Source organism: Arvicola amphibius, chromosome 6, assembly GCF_903992535.2.
Source record: "Arvicola amphibius chromosome 6, mArvAmp1.2, whole genome shotgun sequence".
Classification (NCBI taxonomy): domain Eukaryota; kingdom Metazoa; phylum Chordata; class Mammalia; order Rodentia; family Cricetidae; genus Arvicola; species Arvicola amphibius.
Window position 1 is genome coordinate 39,582,070 of NC_052052.2, and position 22,102 is coordinate 39,604,171.

At 36.8% G+C, this 22,102-nt stretch overlaps 1 protein-coding gene across 6 annotated transcripts in view; it reads right to left on the reverse strand.

Moving 5' to 3' along the window:
- The window catches only part of Tut4 (terminal uridylyl transferase 4), a 95,794-nt gene that overhangs the window by 45,171 nt on the left and 28,521 nt on the right, over positions 1 to 22,102 (reverse strand). For all 6 annotated transcript variants that reach the window (XM_038332794.2, XM_038332793.1, XM_038332792.2 and 3 more), the window contains exons 7-14: positions 20,195 to 20,246; positions 16,425 to 16,494; positions 13,261 to 13,387; positions 9,580 to 9,699; positions 9,170 to 9,382; positions 5,656 to 5,830; positions 4,102 to 4,799; positions 192 to 342 (exon numbers count right to left, since the gene is read on the reverse strand). In XM_038332794.2, the coding sequence (XP_038188722.1) occupies positions 192 to 342; positions 4,102 to 4,799; positions 5,656 to 5,830; positions 9,170 to 9,382; positions 9,580 to 9,699; positions 13,261 to 13,387; positions 16,425 to 16,494; positions 20,195 to 20,246 (1,606 nt within the window). The remainder of the gene's footprint in view (positions 1 to 191; positions 343 to 4,101; positions 4,800 to 5,655; positions 5,831 to 9,169; positions 9,383 to 9,579; positions 9,700 to 13,260; positions 13,388 to 16,424; positions 16,495 to 20,194; positions 20,247 to 22,102) is intronic.

Sequence of the window (22,102 nt, forward strand, 5' to 3'; positions counted from 1 at the left end):
GGACTTCATTATACTTTCCTTTGCATTTAACACAGTACCCAGATTATGATCAGCACTTATTAAATAACTATGCTTGATCTTATCTATTAATAAAAAACTTCTGCCCGATCAAAACTGAAAATTATTTTTAAACTAGAAAATCATCAATATCTAAAAATCTACTTCCAGTAGTTTTAGTACCAAACACTTACCAAAACATCTTTTACATACTAAATCAAGTATTTCTCGAAATCGATTTGTCATTGGTGGTAGAGGTTTTAGATCAATTTTCCTGAAATCCTCTGGGCAATCATTTTTTGAATGGCCATCCTTTTTGCAGATGCTGCATACTATTGTTGGCGGCTAAACAATGATTAAAAAACAATCCAATGAACTTTTACATTATTTCACCACTTAGAAAGCATATTCAAAAATACGGCAGCAACAAACACTATGTAGTTAACTCAGTTCTGATAACTTATTAATTTGGGAGAGTTTTGAAAAAGCTGTTATGAAATACAAGTAATATAAAAATTTGTTTTAACTGCTTTCCTTTACCACCAACATTACATCATAAACAATTTACCTGGAAATATAAGATATAGGAATTAACAGGCAATACAAAAGGTCTACATTAATTCAAACAGCCTGATCAACTCCCAAAGGAAAAACATATACCTTATATTTATTTGTCTGGGTTTCCCACCCCCCAATATTAATCTTTATTTTATGTGTATCAGTTATCTGTGCACCACTTGCACATCTGGTGCTCCGAGGGCAGAAGCAAGCATCGGATCCCCAGGAACTGGAATTTACACATGGTTGTGAGCACTCGTGTAAGTGCTGGGAATAGAACCAAGGTCTTCTGAAAAAGCAGTCAGTGCACTGCTGGACCATCTCTCCAGCCCCCATCTATCTGGATTATAAGACAGGTTCTTAGCAGCCCAAAGTGGCCTTAAACTGGTAATGTAGACAAGAATAACCTAGAACTTCGGATTCCCCCTGCCTGTTTCCTGAGATTTCAGTTATGAACTACCACACTGAGTTTATACGATTCTGGAAATCAAACTTAGGGCCTCATGCACATAAGTACACTACCAACTGAACTACATTCCACAGTTCCTACCTTGTGTTTTTAATTTACTGAGACCTAAAAAAGTTATTCATAAAGATATTTTAAATTGTATCTTTCATTTTACTCCAAATATTTTCTGTCTTAAGAATCAATAAAGGAGCTGGGCGGTGGTGGCGCACGCCTTTAATCCCAGCACTCAGGAGGCAGAGGCAGAATTCGAGGCCAGCCTGTCTATAAGAGTTAGTGCCAGAACAGGCACCAAAGCTACAGAGATATACCTTGTCTTAGAAAAAAAAAAAAATGACTAAGGAAGATTGCTATACCTCACTGTTATTATGTGTGCCTAAAGAGTTCCTCCAGTGCTATCCTGGACATGTACATAGCCAGAAACTCTTGATTCAAATTATACAATAAAGGGGACCACAGAAGAGAGATGACGTTTAAATTCTTGCAGAGAACCTGGATTTGATTCCCAGAACCTACAAGACAGCTCACAACCACCTATAACTCTAGTTTGAGTGGGACAGACAACCTCTACTGACTCCTTAGGCACCAAGCACATATGTACTACAAATACACACATGTAGGCAAATACTCATACACGTTAATTTAAAAAACTAAACAACAGATTATATACAGAAACTTCTAGAGGAACAATAACATCATAAAAAATTAAATTTAGCCGGGCGATGGTGGCGCATGCCTTTAATCCCAGCACTCGGGAGGCAGAGGCAGGCGGATCTCTGTGAGTTCGAGACCAGCCTGGTCTACAAGAGCTAGTTCCAGGACAGGCTCCAAAGCCACAGAGAAACCCTGTCTCGAAAAACCAAAAGAAAAAAAAATAAATTTATGTGAAGATTCAATTAAGAGTACTACACAAATTTCTACCAGCTTTTATTTTCTGGTTTTTGAGACAAAGTCTTACTATATACCTCTGGATGTCCTAGGACTCACTATAGAGACCATGCTGGCCTCCAACTCAGAGATCCACTCAGAGCTGCCTCCCAAAGTTCTGGGATTAAAGACATACCACTATGCCCAGCTATCAGTTTTTCAAAGCATTCTGTTCTGCTGTTTTCTAAAATGATATATTTAGAGTAGAAATTCTTCCCTACTGTAAGACACAGTATTAATTTATAGGACAGGCTGTACTCAAAACTGGCTGTGTAGTCCAAGTGGGTCTCAAACTGACGATCTCCCTGTTTCGCTCTTCCAAGGGCTAGAATTACAGTCACACCTAGCCAGCTAAAACCAATATTTTTTTAAGTTACATTTTATTAGCAAAGTAAAAGATATGGTACTTACCTTAGTATAAATTTGGGGGAGGGAGGAGTAAGTTATAAGAAATGTAAACTGTACTTCCCTAAGACATTTTTCTAAAAATTTGCCATTTAGTCTTTTCAACAGTCTATATAACTAAATACTATAACCTGGATAATATATAATAGATGTATCCTTATACAAAATAAATTCTGCCTGGGTGGAGAAGAGAAAAAGGAGGAAGTATAAGACCAAAGGTACAAAATTTCATTTATGCAAAATAAACAGGTTCTGGAAAGCCACTGTTATCTGAGCCTGTGATTAATACTGTATTATGGCCTTAGAATTTTGCAAGGAGATTAAAGTTACCACAAAAAGAAAAAAAGGTAAAGAAAGGACTTTTTGAGATGACAAATATATTTGTGGCATTATCAGTGGTCATGATTTCAGACGTGTTGACTTATCACACATCAAGCTGTGTGCGTGTGCGTGTGTGTGTGTGTGTGTGTGTGCGTGTGTAGTCTCTACAGCCTTTAAAAATATCAATCTGGGTTGAAGAGATCAGGTCCAGGTCAAAGCACTGGCTGCTCCTTGCAGAAGATCCTGGATTTAATTCCTAACACTGAGATGGCAGCTCACAACTATCTTTATTAACGACAGCTTCCAGGAATCTAATATCCTTTTCTGGTCTCAGCAAGTGGTGCACAGACAAACATGTAGACAAAATACCAATACAGATTAAATAAGAATAGTTTTTAAAAATCCAACTTCATCTTAATATTTTTAAAATTTTTATTTTATTTTATGTGCACATGTATGCATCTGAATATGTGTGGGTGTGTACATGTTTGCAGTGCCCACAGAGGTCAGAAGAGGAAGTCATCCCCTAGAACTGGAGAGATGATGTAAGCCAACAAGCGTAACCTCTTAGCCACCTAGTCATTTCCCCAGTACCAAAAAGATTTAAAAAAAAAAAAATGCACAGTAAATAGGTTAAGAAGCTTACACTTTGTAAATAAGTAATTATTGATAAAACGGTAAGTAATTTTCCAGTTCGTTTTCCCTCAATAATCTACTATGCTTACAAGTAAATCTAAATAATCACTTTGCCATTCTGAATGCAGATATTTTAGTAATGTTCACAGTCCTTGAAGAAATGCAATTTAGCTAAAACTCTTTTATTAACAAAACAGTTACTGCTTATTTTCTATTCACTGTAGTAGTTTGAACATTCTAAAGAGTTTAAGTTCAGATCCTTCCACTTTAAAAGGACAGAACTCCTGCAATTCACAAAGGATATTAAAAAGTCCAGAAATGTTCAGTGTCAGAACAGAATCTACATTCTCCATGTTTTTGATTCTTGTTCTTAGTTTCAACTACAACTTAGCAGTATAGTTAGTTATATGTTCACACCAAAAATAAAAATGAAAATTATTTAAATTAAAACTGTCTTCTTTTAAAGAGAAACATAATTTTATATATAAATAAGCAGAATTTTAAAATATATACTGTTTTGCTAATCTGATTTTCATAATACCAGATAAATAATTTCATGTATGAAAAGGAGAAGAAAACCAATTACTAGTAAGATTATTGATTACATTTTATACGCTCTTTTTAACTGAAACAATAGGAAAAAATATAAGTAAAAGATAGATTCACATTAAAATCATTCCAAAACAAGTCACTACCATAGAAGCTATTTTATGTTACTATTAATAAATCTAAAAACTATTAATAGTCATACAGTAACCACGAAGTTTTACAAATTGTTTATCGTATCCTACCTTGCCAGAGGTTAAAATAAACTTATCAAATACATAATATAGTTCCTGGGAAGGGAGGTTATCATCATCAATAAAGTCAGAAGAAGCTTCTGTAGCTTTGCAGTTGCAAGAGGTAGCAGATAAGTTGTTGCACACAATCTGATGTGAACTCTCCATCTGTAAATTCGATCTGCAGTCTATTCCAGCAGATTCAGCTCCATCAGGGGACCCAGTGCAATTACACTGGCTGAGTTCCTTTTTTAAAGAAGTTTCTGATGGTGTTAAATCACCTTGTTTCTCAGCTGGTTTTTGCTCTAATTCACTGCCTTCCCTGGCAGTAGAAAGAGATGAAGAATCTTGTCCATGGTCAGCCAAACCTAGTTCATTTACCAACAAACTGTCATTGTCAACAATACATCTCTGTGATGTAAGCTCCGTTTCGTCATATTTAGCAGATTGATCTCTCTCTGTGTTTACTTTTTCTGTGCTTTCCCCAGGAAGAATGCAACAGTTGGTTGCCATACACTCAGACTTCACTGGTTTCTTATTGCTTATTTTTCCCTTCTCTTTTTTCTTGAAATCCACTGTAGATTTATTTCCACCCTTCCTTTGAGGACAGGCAAAATACCGATAAGCTGCCCTGAATCTCTCCACAACATATTCATAAACAAGCTGGCTGTTCAAGCTCCGTGCAACATTCCTCTTGACTGAAAATGGATCTAGTAAAAAAGAAAATGATCAATGGCTAAGTTTTTGGGGTTTTTTTTTGTTTTTTGTTTGTTTGTTTGTCTGTTTGTTTTTTTTTGGTTTTTCGAGACAGGGTTTCTCTGTGGCTTTGTAGCCTGTCCTAGAACTAGCTCTTGTAGACCAGGCTGGCCTCGAACTCACAGAGATCCGCCTGCCTCTGCCTCCCGAGTGCTGGGATTAAAGGTGTGCGCCGCCACCACCACCCGGCTAATGGCTAAGTTTTTAACAAATTATACTTCCATGCTTACACAAACAAATCTTAACTGCTACAATCTCAATAGAGAATATGTTCCCAAAGTTTTCTAACCCAGGATCCAAATAAATTCTTAAAAACAGAGCAGAAGAAAGACAAATGTGGTATCTTTGGTTTCTTCCATAAAATCAAAAGCTAAAAGAGAAAATTAATTTATAAGAGAATAGCTGCAGTCAATTAAAAAATCAGTTTCAATCAAGATATTACTAGAAGCTGTGCCACTCTGTTTCCCCATAAACTGTCACTAAATGAAACCTTTCAAATTCCAGTACTCATATTAACAATTTCATTTCTTGTCATAGTATCTTTTTGAACCAGGATCTCACTCTTATAATCCAAGCTGAAACGAAACTCATTATGGCAATTCTCCTGCGTAAGCCTCCCAAGTACTATGACTGAAGGCATGACCAACTATATCTGGCTTTTTGTCATAGCATAATTATGTGCTTGGGATTTGATGTGGAACCAATTATCATTTTCTTTAGCATACCCAAGGGATAAAGTTTAGAACACAGTGTTAGAAGGTGCGGACCACAACACTAAACACCTCGCACATACACAGCGTATCATCTCACCTTCAATGGCTATTCGTCTTTTAGGCCAGTTTTTGTTTTCTCTTGTTAGAATATCTTGTATCCGTACACATATGACATATTCCTCCAAAGCAAAATCCAGTGTGTAAAATTTTAGCAACTCCAGCCACAACTGTCCCAAGGGTACCTGATTTGGTGCTTCCAATGTTAAAGGAGACTAAAAGAGAAATTACTTTTCATTAAAGTTTCTCAAAACTATAAAATCAGTAAGTTGTTAATTAGAAAAAAAATTTAAGTAGTTATATTTTCAAACAGGCATAACAAAGCATTATCAAAAGCAAAAAAAAAATCAGTTTGAATTACAGAAATCCAAGGAATTCTGTGTTTTTTCATTAAGCCAGTGACTATCAAGTTTGACTGCACAAAACAATCACCAGGTGAGCATGAAATTCCATATCACTTCTAGCAATCTGATTTAACTGATCTGGGATATCTGGACTGATACCAGAGACTAGGGTTTCTGTATGTGTGAGCGTGTGGGGTGAGAACACTGGATGGAACCCAGGGGCTTGCACAATGTTAAGCAAATGCTCTGCCGCTGAAGTACATCTCCAGTCCTTGTAGTTTTTTGTTGTTTTGTTTTTTAATCTTTCTTGTGTTTGGTTTATTGACTAGATGTGTGAGATTGAGACAGAGTTTCACCCTGTAATGCAAGCAAGATTGTAGCTCAAGATACAACCTCCCAAGTACTAGAATTACAAGCACCACACCTATCCTTTCAATTTTTTTGAAGCTCTTTGTAGTGAACCTCATGCACAGTCAAGGTTGTAAACTACTGGATAGCTATTACAATTTCATATTGTAAATTAGTTTCAAAAATTAAAAAAAAATGTCATTCAGCAAACATTTCTTTAGAACCTACTATGTTCCTGGATTGTGCAAAGGATATCGTAACAAAGAAAACTCACGTTTACACATAACTCCACAGAATGCCTCCGATCCTTACAAACTCTTCCTAAACCTACATGAACAATTAATTCTACAGTGCAAGGATCTGACTGAAGACCACCTGGCTACTGTGCCTGTGCTAAGAATCTCTACACAATACTGCTTCCCAAAGAAGGAAAGGTCATATTATACAGACTATTAGGACAGAAAAATGATCTTGAGAATTGCAGTAAAAATTAAATGTTAAGGTGGGATTTGTGATAATCTTTAAAAAGAAGTCAAGGTTCTTGCCTTCATGGAGCTTCTAAGAAGAGAACAAACACGCTTGATAGGTAGACTAAATAATAAGTTAGAAGCAGCTAAGTACTATGGGGGGTGGGGATGAGTTGACCATAATAAAAGGGATGGAAATAAAGGAATAGAAAAAATTAAGTGCTAAACTAAGTATCAGGATCACTTTTGTTGAGAAATCCTGACCTGATGAAAAGAGAATTGTGTTGTAAGAATGGTGAGCAGACACACACACATAACACCAAAGAGTGACTAGCTTTGAAAAGAAAACCATGTGAATTTCAGCAACACAGGAAGGAGAGAAAGTGGAGGAGGAAGGGGGGAAGAAAAGAGAAGACTGAAAGCTAGTGTAGTAGAAGGAAATGGAAGAAGCAAAGAGCGATCCAATGACTGCTTGATTTTTCTATACTAAATGAAATGAGAAACAACTGATAACATTTTTGTGCAAGGACAGACAAGGGCAATAGCTGACTTAACCTTTTTTACGCCCACCCAGATTACGATGATGCTGAGTATAAATAAAGGTGGAGTACATGCAGGAAGTATCTGTCAGAAGACAGTGCAAAAATCCAGGCCAGGATGACAGTGGCTAGAACTAGGATGGTAACAGTACGCAGTAAAAGGTGATGCTATTCTGGATATATTTTGAAGTAAAAATAACAAGATTCAGGATTTTTTAACATACCTGATATAGGATTTTCAAGAAAGAAAGGAATAAAGGATGTTTTTGAAGTTTTAAACTGAATGCTTAAAAGGACAAAGCATTATCAACTGATGAAACATGAAAAACTTCCTTCCAAGTTTGAGAGTAACATCCAAAGTTCAGTTTAAGATATACCTAGATACCTAAGAAGACACTAGCTAGGCTCCTACAGATGGCACTAAGAATCAAAAGGATTGGACAGGATCACCCACCACAGGAAATAAGATATATCAGAAAAAGAGAGATTGGGCTACAGAGATAGTTCAGCAGTTAAAAGCACTGGTTGCTCTTCCAGAGGACCCATGTTCAAGTCCCAGAGTCCACATGGCAACTCACACCTTTCTGTGACTCCAGTGCCAGCAGATTTGGTTTCCTCGCACAGACATACATTCAGGCAAAACACCAACACACATAAGTCATAATAAATAAATAAATTTTTAAAGAAAAAAGAAAAAGAGAGATCATAAAGCAAGCTCATAGCACTTCAACGTTACTAACTGGAGAAAAAAAAATGAATTAGCAAAGAAAACCCTGAGATGGACTAAACAGCTACAGGTGTGGTGTGCTGAAAATGTTGCTATTACAAAGATATAATTTTAAGTGACCATAAATTTAACAAAATAGAAGCTAATAATACAGGTTTTGGCAGATTGATAATGTGAGTTAAAGAGTCACAGAAAAATGAAAATCATGAATAGAAACAATTCTATTTAGTTTACTACAAAGGGAGACCAAGCAATAGATGAGAGGGAAGGTACTTAACATTTTTCTTTAAAATGAGAGAAATAGAAGAACACTTGATTAAAGAATGAAAAGTTGACAATTTAGGAAGGAAAGAAAACTGCTAAAGTAATATATTCTGAAATAATTTAGAAGGTAATGGAAAAGATGCCTTTAGATTATGGCATGGGAAGTTCCTTTAGAAATAGATGTAGCAAGGAAGAATATGAGTAGAAATGACAGAGATGATGGTTGAGTGTGTAGTCCTCTTTTGATTGCTTCAGTATTCTTAGAAAACTAAAAAGCAAGATAATTAACTGGGAGCACTAATGCTTTGAGAAAAAAAGTAGAAGGTAGTTGAAGAAAAAGAAAGATAACTCTGTAAAATAATGAAGTCCAAAGAACTACAACAATTCAGTGTTAAGTAGAGCAATCATTTCAAACAATAGTGCATATATTCTTGGAATACTACAAGTGTATGAAGGACACAATCCATGTATATTTGCCTATCGTTGTCTAGCATTCACGAAAATGCCTGGAACACAGGAGGTCTTTAATAAATGCATGCTGAATTGATTAACTGAGCAAAAGACTTTTATTTCTCTACCCAATCTGGCCACATAATTCACATTATGCTTAAACTTTAAAGAAAACCCATTAAGGGAATTTTGCTGGTTTAAATGAAAAAGGAAACAGAATTACCTTGATATAACTCAAACAATATGTATGTTTATTAGAAAATCTCAGACCAAAAACTAAACCAGATCAACCCCTCACTGTATAGATGAGGAAAATGAGGCCAAGAGGTCAACCTACTGCTAGTCAAATAGTTTCACTTGAAGGATTCATAAGTTCTACAGAGAGAAAAGTTAAAATAAAAAACGAAAAGCTTACTTTGCCATGTTTTTCCTTCATGGCATTACTTTGGTTGTCTGTTTCTGTCTTCTTGGTATCATCTTTTGGTTGGTCTGCCTTAGCTTTGTTTTCATCAGCAATTAAGTTTTTCTCAGTTGCACTACTTGAATTATACTCCCATTTCACAAACTTCTCTTCTACTATGCCCTTCAGCTGAAAGTCATCCATTCTTTTTGGGTCAAAGCCTTCAATCTATATAAAAAGGCATTCCAAATTGGTAGTAGAAAAAATATTTTTAAAAAAAGAAAGAGAAAGAGGAAAGAAAAGATAGAAAAACCAGAATTTCACCTTAAAATGTTTGAGCACAACACTCAGCAAGAACTATATATACATTTTATATATATATATATATATACACATGCACATTAACATCACAAACTCAAGCTTACCCAGCTTCCAAGTAAGCAAGGAAGAAGAGGAGGCTTTCTTTGTTGAAGAAAAAACATCACCATTAAAGCAAAGCAGTACGAAGGGATTCCACCATCAGTTTGGGAGTCAATATAGCACAACTGCAAAATAGAAAAGAACAAAGTCCTAGCATTTAGCTTTCTTCAATTTTCATAGTACAAGTAGCTCGTTCTTCATTGTTAAAAAAAAGTTCAAAACAATGAAACTTAATAAATAATCTGAAATATCGCCATCCAGAATGTATTACCTCATGTTCCTAGTTCCCTGCACATATAGCCCACTCTGGTGGAGGACTTCACTGTGTAGCCTATACTTGACATTGCAAGCATTTTGCCACCGCGCCCCCCCACCCCCATTAGTGCAATTACAGGTGTATACTACCACATTAGGCAAGAAAAACCTTTTTAGAATTCAATGATCTCAGCCGGGTGGTGGTGGCGCATGCCTTTAATCCCAGCACTCAGGAGGCACAGGTAGGCGGATCGCTGAGAGTTCGAGGCCAGCCCGGTTTACAAGAGCTAGTTCCAGGACAGGCTCCAAAGTAACAGAGAAACAAACCCTGTCTCAAAAAACCAAAAAAGAAAAAAAAAAAGAAAGAAAAAAGAAAAAGAATTCCATGATCTCTTTTTAGATGTCAAACACTGCTTAGAAAATAAAAATAAGGCCGGGCAAATTGGCACACACCTTTAATCTCAGTACTTGAGAGGTAAACAGAGTTGGATCTCTGTGAGTTTGAGGCCAGCCTGGTCTACATAGTCAGTTCTAAGACAGAGAAAATAATAGAGACCCTGTCTCAAAGAAATCAAAACTAAAAATAAAAAACTTAAAATTTAAGGTTTAAATTTTAAATACAATTCTTCAATAAAAATTAAGAAAATCAGGTAGGTTGACTAGGATTTATGAATGATAAAACTAAATAGCTTTATTACCTTGATTTAAAAGGTTTTATCTATAAAACTACCTATCACCAGAACTCAAAGAATGTATATTAACTATTTAGAAGAAAGACTGACCTTAGTGCTCATACTTTAAGTTAAACTACATGACAACTGATGCCACACGGATTGCTACTATCTAAGAGGGTCTCCTGTCAGATTTTTGATCTGCCATCTGACCGCAAAGAATTAAGTCTTCAGTACTTTGAATCACAAATCTTACTCCATCCTGTCTGGGGTACTTCCTACCTAACTAGCCACTCTACCAGCCTATTAGAGAGCCAAAGTTATGGCTAGATACCTTCATCCCTGGGACACCTCATCATGCATTTTGCATCCCCACTCATCTCCTCTCTCTACAATCCTGAGCTCTCATGGACCATCTCTAAGAGTGAATGCTGTCACTACGGTCCTGAGTGACAGTTTGTCCATAGTCTAGGTGAGCTGCACTAGCCAACTCCCACTTCAAGTACAAGAAGAAACTCTACCACAAGTTCTACTTTCTAGAGTTACTATGCCTATGGCTTGAAATGCCATTTCATCTATAACCCCAACAAAGACCTGGCTATCACAGCTACCCTCCATGTGCTGTATCTGAGACAGAGACTCACTACATAACCCAAGTTGACCCTAAACTAGCAATTCTCTTACCTTAGACCCCCAAGTGCTAGAATTAAGTAGTGTATTGGCTCTGTTCAACTCTTACCTCTGGGAATATCATTGCCAAAAAGAACTGGCTCCTATAGACAATTTTTCCTAAACTGTGAGAATCAGTGTCTGGTGATGGGAGTTTCCCCCAATGGAGGAAACTACTCAAATGTCCCTCTCCAAGAAAGAAGTAAAAGTCACTGCCAAATCCCTCCCCAACCAGTTAGTCTTCTATTTATGACAATTTTATTTATTACAGTAACATTTTATTTGTATGTATCGAGCCATTGACTTCCCTATTAATTTTTTCCTATGGAATTAGAAATGATACTAGAAAATGGGCGTGGGACTCATGCCTTTAGTATCAGCACTTGGGAGGCAGAAGCAGATGGATCTCTGTGAATTCAAGGCCAGTTTGGTCTACAGAATGAGTTCCAGAACAGCCAGGGCAGTTACACAGAGAAACCCTGTCTCGAAAATAAAAAATAAAAATAAAAAATACTATGATTATAGTATAATATTCAATAACATATATAAAATAATAATTAACAAATGAGGAAAATAATCAACTATTTCTTATCAGTGATGTGAGAAAATTTATTATGTTAATTTTTCTAAACCCCAAATAATAATCTTTTTCACTAAGCAAAATAATGTGACTTATAAAGTTTTAAGAGAAACAAAAATGTTCCAAAATCTTAAGTTAAAAGAAACTTGTAGAAAATATACCAGCAATTATTTCTAGGTTTCTTATAATAAATTAGGTAAATGACATACATGAAAACACAACTGCCCAAAATGAAGAATATTATTGCATCACAAATAGGAATGGACCATTCTGTAGCTCACTCCATACTCTATGTTCGAGTGCCCCACAATGACTAATGTGTTGAGACACAATTACGTACCAAGTACCAAGACAAGAAACCATGCTAAAAACCACTTTAGGAAACAAAGCTTTTTAAGATTACTTTTTTGCAGTTTTGTTTTTAATTCAGAATATCTTACTTAAGAAATGAGAAGCAGTGGCACACACCTATAATCCCATCACTCAGAAAGCTGAGTGAGGAGGATTTCAAATTCAAGGCCAACACAGAATTTATAGCAAGTTTAAAGCTAGCACTGGCTAATCAGCTAGGCCCTGTATAGGAAAAAAAATAGTATTGTTTTTGAACCACAGTTACCACAATCTGATGACCTGAGTTCAATCCTTGGAATCTACAGTAGAGGGGGAAAACAACTCCCAAAAGTTGACTGGTAACCTTTCTATACATGTCAAAGCACCTGTGCATCCGTAATCTCAAGCACATATATTACACACATAAACACACATAAATATGAAAAGAAAAAAAGAGTTATTCCTAGCTCTGCTTTCTAAATGTTCAGTTCCTCTTAGTCAGCTGGGGTTCAAGAATACTGAAGAGAGAGCTTAGATTGTAGATCATTGGCACAGCCCTTGCCTAGGATGAATGAGGCTCTGGATTCATCCTTTAGAGCTGACAAGTAAAAATTATGAGTGCTTTAAAAAATAAATAATGGCTAGAGTTGATCCAGAGGTTAAGAGCACTTGTCCTTGTAGAGGACCTGGGTTTGATTTTCAGCACCTGTGGCAGCTCTCAAGCTTCTGTAACTCCAGGACCAGGAGTTCCAACACCCTCTTTTGACCTCCCCAGATTCCAGGCACCCATATACCTGATATACACGGTAGTAAAACACTTGTACACATCAAGTAAATAAATTTTTAAAAATATATAAGTATATAAATTAAACGGAAAATTCCAAAAGTAAATAATTTACAAGCTTCAAATAACTTAATGCATTGCACTGTCATAAAATTCCTATTTTATTCTCTTATCTTACCACAGATGTAAAGGAAAAACCAGTGTGTATAATGGCTCAAGGTCATCAACAGTTTCAACTGGAAAAGGGAACTTATTACATGCCTGTGAAACTTTATCTGATGTCCATGATGAAACCAGACACATGATTTTCTATAGGCGACAGACAACAATTTCCTCCTACGTTATAATATATACTAGAACAAGAAAAGGCTTGACTTATTTTCTTCTGTTCACTTACCTTAGCCCAGTAGCGAAAGGCTAACACTAAAGGAGTGAAGACAGGCTCCACTTTGCCAAGAGCAGCAAGTAAGTCAGTAGTGAGACATGCCATATCATTTCCGGCACTCACTCTACATAGTAAACCACTGTGAATGAGAAACAAATTTTGTTGCATTAACATCTTTAAAAGCAGAATGCTTCAAAAACTCAGAGGCTATCTTTTTCAGTCAACGTATTTTAATAACCAGAAAAGTTACTGTAGGAATGGATAAAGGGTTTAGCAGTTAAGAGCCTGTACTGTTCTTGCAAAAGACTGCAGTTGTTTCTAGTATCCACAAAGATATACATATAATAGCAATTGTTTTCAGTCATAGCAAAACATTTTTTTCTGCTCCTTTACTTATTGTGTATGAACATGTGTGCCATGATATGTATGTGGAAGTCAGAGGAAATTTGTGGAAGTTAGTTGGTTCTTTGCTCCATGTGGGTCCCATATATCAAACTCAGATGGTCAGGTTTGGAGACAAGCAACTTTATCCACTGAGCCATCTTATAAGCCCACATTTTTGGACCATGTAAGGACAGGATCTTGCTATAAAGCCCAAGCTAAGATTACAAGCTCAAGCCACCAATGACACTAACATATTCAATGTCAATTACCATAGCTTGCTTCTCTTCTAGTTCATTCTTTTTTTGGGGGGGGGGGGGGGAGGAGGCGATATTTTTGTTTTGTTTTGTTTTTCGAGATCAAGTTTCTCTGTAGCTTTGGCACCTATCCTGGAACTCACTCTGTAGATCAGAGGGAGGGATCCGCCTGCCTCTGCCTCCTGAGTGCTAGGATCACAGGTGTGCACTACTACCACCTGGCTTCTAGTTCATTCTTTATGGTTCTGTACATGATAAAATTTTTAAAAATTAATTTAGTAGCTATACTTCTCAACTCTTATTTCTTCTTTTTTTTTTCTTTTTTCTTTTTTTGGTTTTTCGAGACAGGGTTTCTCTGCAGCTTTTTTAGAGCCTGTCCTGGAACTAGCTCTCGTAGACCAGGCTGGCCTCGAACTCACAGAGATCCGCCTGCCTCTGCCTCCCGAGTGCTGGGATTAAAGGCGTGCACCACCACCGCCCGGCATTCAACTCTTAATTTCTTATCCAAATTTTCATAGTTTTGTTGCTACTTTCAAGTTAAAGATTGGAATTTACTTATTAATCCAAACTTATGCTTTTGTTCAGTGAAAACAGGAGCTACCTTAAGTGGAATGAGAGGAATACAGTGGAGAGTTATCCAAGGGAAGGGAGGGGAGCAGCAAAAAGAATGAAGCTGAAGCTGTCACATCCAGGCAATTAAATACAATATGAAAAACACTGTTTTCTGTTTTGTTTCCATCTACTAGATTTTGTCTTAAAAGACATAAATCTGGACAAATGCTTATCCTCTCCCAGTCTCAATTTTCTAATTTAGAAAATAAGGAAGTTGGGCTGGCAAGATGTCTTAACTAGCCAAATAAGCCTGAAGATCTCAGTTAAATCCTTTATAAACAACCCCAGTACCCATGCAATGCTTTAAAGGAGAGAACTTAAATTATAAAGTTGCCTTCTGACCTCCACACGTCATGGGACACAAATGTCCACACATACACACACGATAATACAGAAATATTTTAAAGTCCAAAATAAGAAAGCTGAACTAGATCTCTACAAAACCTTTTAAATTTGAATAAAAAAAAACAATCTTACATTACAAAAAAAAAACCTTAGGAATCAACAGAAGAACATTTAACTATTTATACAAGTTTCTTCCATGTTAAATCTCAAGTAGTATTTAGTTTCTTTTCATCCTTACTTTTTTTTTTGATTTTCTGAGACAAAGACTATGTAGCCTTGGCTGGTCTGGGACTTTCTATGTACACAGGGCTGGCCACAAAATCAGAGATGCCTGCCTCTGCCTCCCAAGTACACCAGCACACCTAGTACTTTTACCTTCTCAGTCCTACAAATATCTGACTAGAAGGGCAATGAGTCATGCTAATTAAATGAAAACTAGATTGTAAGTAAAATATTTCCTACATTATTTATCTTGTATGTGTATGTACACATGCATGCACATACTTAAATGGAGGTCAGGAGACAACTTCAGGAGTCGGGTGTCTCTTTTTACCAGGTATGTCTCACAATAAGCTCAGTTCTTCAGGCTTAGCAGCAAGTTCTCTTATCTACTAAGTGATCTCACCAGCCCCGAGATTATAACAGGCAGTAAAACCTTATCAAGAGTTGCTATTTCAGCGGGTGATGGTGGCGCACACCTTTAATCCCAGCACTTGGGAGGCAGAGGCAGGCGGATCTCTGTGAGTTCCAGGCCAGCCTGGTCTACAAGAGCTAGTTCCAGGACAGGCTTTAAAGCTACAGTGAAACTCTGTCTTGAAAAACAAAAAAACAAAACAAAACAAAACAAAAGAGTGGCTATTTCTTTATTTTTGTATCTCCAGAGCAATATAGCACTTACACAAAGTAAGTGCTCTCAGTATTGATGGGTGAGTAAATGAATCTAGGCAGAAAAAGAAAAAGAAAGAAAGGAAAAGAAAATGGAGGGGAAGGGAAAGGGAAAAGTTTTACCTAGAGTGCTTTAACTCTGCTAACTCAGTTTCCTGTTCACATGCATTTGGTGTGTCAGTTAATAAATGACAACTTATATGGTCGTATTAGCCTAATGAGAAGTCTAAGATATACAATTTCTTATTTTGGAAATGTTTGAAACAAATTTGGTTCCTTTTTTAAAAAAATAAAAAGTGGGGTGTGTGTATGCACAGTGGCTTACATGGGTACAAAGAGTAGAACTCAAGTTTGTCAGGTTTATGTACTAAATGAGTCATCTTGCTGGTGTGTGTGTGTGTACTAACATGCACGGGTACATTCACACATGTGTGTGGTGGTCAGAAGTTCTCCTCCTTTTTGTTTAATAGATATCTCATTGGACCTGAAGCTCAACATGTCGGATAGGCTGGCTGCTCAAGAAGACCCTATGATCTCTCAAAGAAGTAGGATTCCTTGCTTATCATCTCAGTGCTAGGGATTCAAACTCAAGTCCTCAGGCCTCATGCTTGTGCAGCAAACCCTTTACCCACTGAGCCATCTCCTCCACCCAAGTTTGTTTGTTTTTATAAATACCTTTTTTTCTTCATTACCAACCTTTTCTGATCTTTGCACACCACAACAGGAACTTTAGCATGAAAATCAGATTCCACATCTACATATAATGCTAATAAGAGGAGAGGGGGGGAAAGTAAGTTAATGTCAGCATTGCTAAGTATTCACTAGTAAACAATAAATCACAGTTTCATTCTAAAAATCACTCTCATTACTTCTGTGGGATAATCTACTTTCTAATTATGAAAATAATAAACCCCAAAAGAATCTCTTACCTCTCCTAGAGTCATTTCTTGTATACCATAAACCATAAGTATAGCCTTAAATACCATTTGGAAATTAGAGGCACCTTAAGAAGAAGGGCTTTTAACATCCCTAAATGTTTGAATATTTCCAAATAAGTAGTCAAACTTCACAGATACACAGCAAAGAGGGCACATCACTTCTGCAGGCTACAGTTATAGGAGAACTTATACTGTGCCATTCAAGTACAACTCTAGGCCTCACCCAATTAATATTTCTAAAATCTGACTAATGAAAGATTCTTAGGAGGAATTAATGAGAGTGGGGTGGAGGGCAAAGCCTATCACCAAAGTAGTTCTCAAGTCATAAATATCTACTTCAGAGTCTGGGGAGATGGCCCTGCAGGAAAATTCAACCTCTAGTACCCATGTGCTGAAAAGGGAGAACCAAATCCAAGTTGTCCTCTGACTTCCAAATGCATGCAAGCACCCATCCACCCACAAGCATGCACAGGGACATAAAATAAATTTAACTTAAAAATTAAAAATAGAAGCCGGGCGGTGGTGGTGCACGCCTTTAATCCCAGCACTCGGGAGGCAGAGGCAGGCGGATCTCTGTGAGTTCGAGACCAGCCTGGTCTACAAGAGCTAGCTCCAGGACAGGCTCTAAAAAAGCTGCAGAGAAACCCTGTCTCGAAAAACCAAAAAAATAAAAATAAATAAAAATTAAAAATAAATATTTTAAGATAAATAGATTGACATTTCGTCTGGGGAGAAAAACCTCAATGAAAATCTCTAGCAGTATTTGATGAGATAATTACCAATTTAAAAATATGTATTGGAAACACATCGTGTCAAAAATACTATAACATACAATAAATATGGCAGTAACTTATGACACAAAAAGCTCAACAAGGGATTTGGAACACAAATATAAAAACATATCTTGTAGATGACAGATTTCTAGAGGATGCAATGAGAAAATTAAGTGAAACATAATTTTAAAAAATTAGAAAAAGCTTTTAAACCTACATTATATGAAGATGATCTCTCATGTGAAAAGGTATATTATTAATAATTATAATGGGCTGACATTTCTCAATAACTCTCAAGAGATAAAAACCATTATGTCTACCTCCTATGTTTACCTGTTTTATGTTTTTAAGTTTTTGTGTAATTAGAAACAAGTATTTATTAATAAAAGCAACTATACTGAAATATCCCTATGTCATTCCTTATAAACTAATTTCCCAGAGCAATGGTCAACAAGAAGCTCATAAATAATAAGCTAATAAGATGACTCAGATAATAAAGGCCTCTGCCTCCAAGCCTGATAACCTGAGTTCAATTCCAGGAACTAAAAGAACAACTATCATGCACACCAAAATGCCACAAACACCACACACTCACTCACACTCACACAAGCACACACACCTAAATAATAACCAAAAAAAAGGATGAGTCAACTAGTTTACCAGTTTATATTAGAGCTTGATTTGAAACACCATACTCTTTTTTTTTATTTTTATCTATTAAGTATCCTTTCTTATAAAAGCATTCCAGCCGGGCGGTGGTGGCGCACGCCTTTAATCCCAGCACTCGGGAGGCAGAGGCAGGCGGATCTCTGAGTTCGAGGCCAGCCTGGTCTACAAGAGCTAGTTCCAGGACAGGCTCTAGAAACCACAGGGAAACCCTGTCTCGAAAAACCAAAAAAAAGGCATTCCAGATTCCAGACAAGTAACATGGAAAAGCTACTTGGTGTGACTCAGCTGATGCAACATAAGTGATTACAATAGACTATAGCTATTTCAAGTGGGCTACTGCTTCAAATGAAAAGAAAGCGGCGAGGATTGGTGGCACACGCCTCTGATTCCAGCACTCAGGAGATAGCAGCAAGTGATCTCTGTGAGTTCAAGGCCAGTCAGGTCTACAAAGCAAGGACAGCCCGGATAGTCAAGGCTACAAAGAGAAACTCTATCTTGAAAAGCCAACCAAACAACAACAACAAAAACGAAAAGAACAAACAAATCAGGTAGAAAGAAAGCATGTATACACAATGTATGAACATATCATTATTCTGCATCTCTCCCTTATTGTCCTTCATCAGTGACCTTCCTATAAGATGAAGACAGATCTATTTATCTTCATTTACACATGAAATGATGGTAACATAGTCACTCTCTTTTACCTAAAAGAAGTAATTTATAAAACACCAGCAAATATCTCCAACCCAAGGTAGCATTGAATGCTGTAAATACTCATCTTTTATTAATCATAAATGCCTATGAAAATTTTATTTATTTTTTTTTTTTTTAATATTTATTTATTTATTATGTATACAATATTCTGTCTGTGTGTATGTCTGCAGGCCAGAAGAGGACACCAGACCTCATTACAGATGGTTGTGAGCCACCATGTGGTTGCTGGGAATTGAACTCAGGACCTTTGGAAGAGCAGGCAATGCTCTTAACCTCTGAGCCATCTCTTCAGCCCCCTTTTTTTTTTTTTTTTTTTTTGGTTTTTCGAGACAGGGTTTCTCTGTAGCTTTGGAGCCTGTCCTGGAACTAGCTCTTGTAGACCAGGCTGGCCTCGAACTCACAGAGATCCGCCTGCCTCTGCCTCCCGAGTGCTGGGATTAAAGGCGTGCGCCACCGCCGCCCGGCTCTATGAAAATTTTAATACATAAATTAGGTACTATAAAAGATTAGTAGGAGTTAATGAAACAGAACAGAACAATTACAACATAATCAGTTATATGAATGTGGACTCTCGTCTGTACATGACACTGCAGAGAATCTAATAACCTGAAAGTTAAAGAGCTACTAAAAGATAAATTGATAGAGTTACTGAGAATGAAATGAGACTTAAAAATGAGGAAGGGCTACAGAGATGACTGAGCAGTTAAGAGCAACTGTTCTTAAACAAGGACCTGGGTTCAGTTCACAACACACACCCACATGTTAGCTCATATCTGTCCATAACTCTAGTTCCAGGGAATTTGACACTCCCTATTGACCTCTGCAGGCACAAGGCACACACATGATGTTCATATATGCATGCAGGTAGAACATCATACACATAAATTAAGAAAATATTTTTTAAAGAGGAATTGTTTGTTTTTAGAATATTCTACCTGATTTTTGATTGTAGTTGAATGCAGGTTAACTGAAACCACAGAAAGCAAAACTGAGATAGTAACTGGACTATAGCTCACTGACAAAATATACATCTAGTGCAAGGCCCCGGGTTGCATCCCTCGCACTAAAACAAATACGTAAGTAAGTAAATCCTGAAGAAGAGGCTATTGTAATGATAGCTATTTTTTAATGATGCAAATCCCATAACAATTTTTAATTATCAATTCTGACATAGTACATCTGACTTAACCAACAGGTCAATTATATTTCCAGAGACACGTACTATAAATATACATGTATATAAATTTAAAGTAGGTATATGTGTGTGTGCGCGCACATGGTAGCAATTTTAACTTGGCTAGCCATATGTAAGCAACACAGTGCCTATACTATTAGAAAAATTTCTATGAAAGAAGAAAAAGCAAGAACTTACTACTTTTTTTCAAAATTCCAAGAACTTGAATTAGAAGATCTGGATGATTCATCTAAAAAGTTTCATTAAAACAAAGAACAAGTAGCAGGACATTAGTGAGAACTCAATTTGATTAAACAACAACATTTAAACAAAAATAATGCTCTGAATTTTAAAATAATACAATCAGAGTAGTATTTTTACTTTATGTCAACAAATCTTGTTCAGAGAAGTACAACTACAACAAATGCTGAACTATTTATTATTCAAGGAAAATAGAAACCAAGTTTACCAAATGACTATTAAACTAGAAATTTAAACACCAAACTTTCATTCAAATCAAATATCTGTGAGAAAAAAAAAGTATGTAAAAAAAATTAAACGTTTTTCTGGCTAGTTTTATGTCAACCTGACAGGACTTGAACTGAATTTGGGAAGAGGGAACCTTGATTAAGAAAATATTATCACTAGACTGGCCTGTAGACAAGCCTGTAGTGCTTCCCCCACTCCTTGATTGATGTGGTGACATTCATGGGCTGGTGGTCCTGGGTGCTATAAGAAAGCAGGCTGACCAAGCCATGAAGTGTAAGTTATTAAGCAGCACTTCCTTCGTGGCCTTTGCTTCAATTCCTACCTACCTGGAGTTCCTGTCCTGACTTCCCTGGAAGGACTACAAGCTGCTAAAATGAAATGTCTCCAAGGTGTTTTATCATAGACCCAAAACTCTAAGACAAACATGAAATCTTGACTATTAACTTTTTAAAAATTGTATTACTGTATGTGACAGGGCGGAGTATATGTCACACTGCCACCATGTGAGGCCAGAAGACAACACACAGAGTCAGTTTCTCTTTTCAAGTTGATGTGGGTTCCAAGGATTGAACTCAGGTCACCAGGCTCTCTTTTACCCATTGAGACATATTGCCAGACCTTGATTGACAATTTTCAATGTTTGACTTGACAAAAATTAGCATTGTTAATGCCAAATATTATTGACAGTTGATAATAACATTACCTCACTACTAGGTCTTATAAGTATTTATCATTTACCGGGCTATATGTGTATGTTCATCTCATTTAATGTAAAAACTGGGGCAGATGTGATGGAGCACTTTTAATCCCAACACCTGGCAGGGGATCTCTCTGAGTTTAAGGCCAGCCTGAGCCACAAAGAGCTCCAGAACCAATCAGAGCTACATAGTTGAGACCCTGCCTCAAAAGCTGAAACATTATCCCTTATTTGGAAGATAGAGATGGAACTCTAGTAGAATATGGCCCAGGCTCTTAGAAACACAATATTATGGCCCACTGTGCCTGTATCAGCAGCATTCAAGAGGCAGTAGCATGAGAAGTACAAGTTCAAGGACACCCTGGAATATACACTGAATTCCAGCCCAGGATAAATAGGGAAATTTTATCTCAAATAACCAAAACCAACAAAAAATGTTATTTATCTTGTTTTTTAAAATTGAGGAAAACAATGTTCAAAGAGATCAAGGAACCTGTTCTGTTTTGTTTTTCAGTCAGGTTTTAAGCTTAGCTTTCTGGTTTCTATTCTTCCACTTTTTAATACTGCTTACCCAAAGTAGTAGCTAGTCAACAAGCTCAAATGTAAACACGTTTCCCTTTTATTATTTTCCTCTTTTGGCTTTTTTCTCCCACCTGAATGTTTTTACTCTCCCTATTTGAAATGTAAGAGTCACGGTTTTGGGGGGGGGGGGTTTCGAGACAGGGTTTTTCTGCGTAGCCTGGCTGCCTTGGAACTCACTCTGTAGACCAGGCTGGCCTTGAACTCAAAGATCTCCTTGCCTCTGCCTTCCAAGTGCTGGGATTAAAAGGCATGTGCCACCACTGCCCAGCATTAAGAGTAACTTAAAAACATTGTTTAGTCTTCATGGTCATACTCAATAAGTCAAAGGTTTTTTTTTT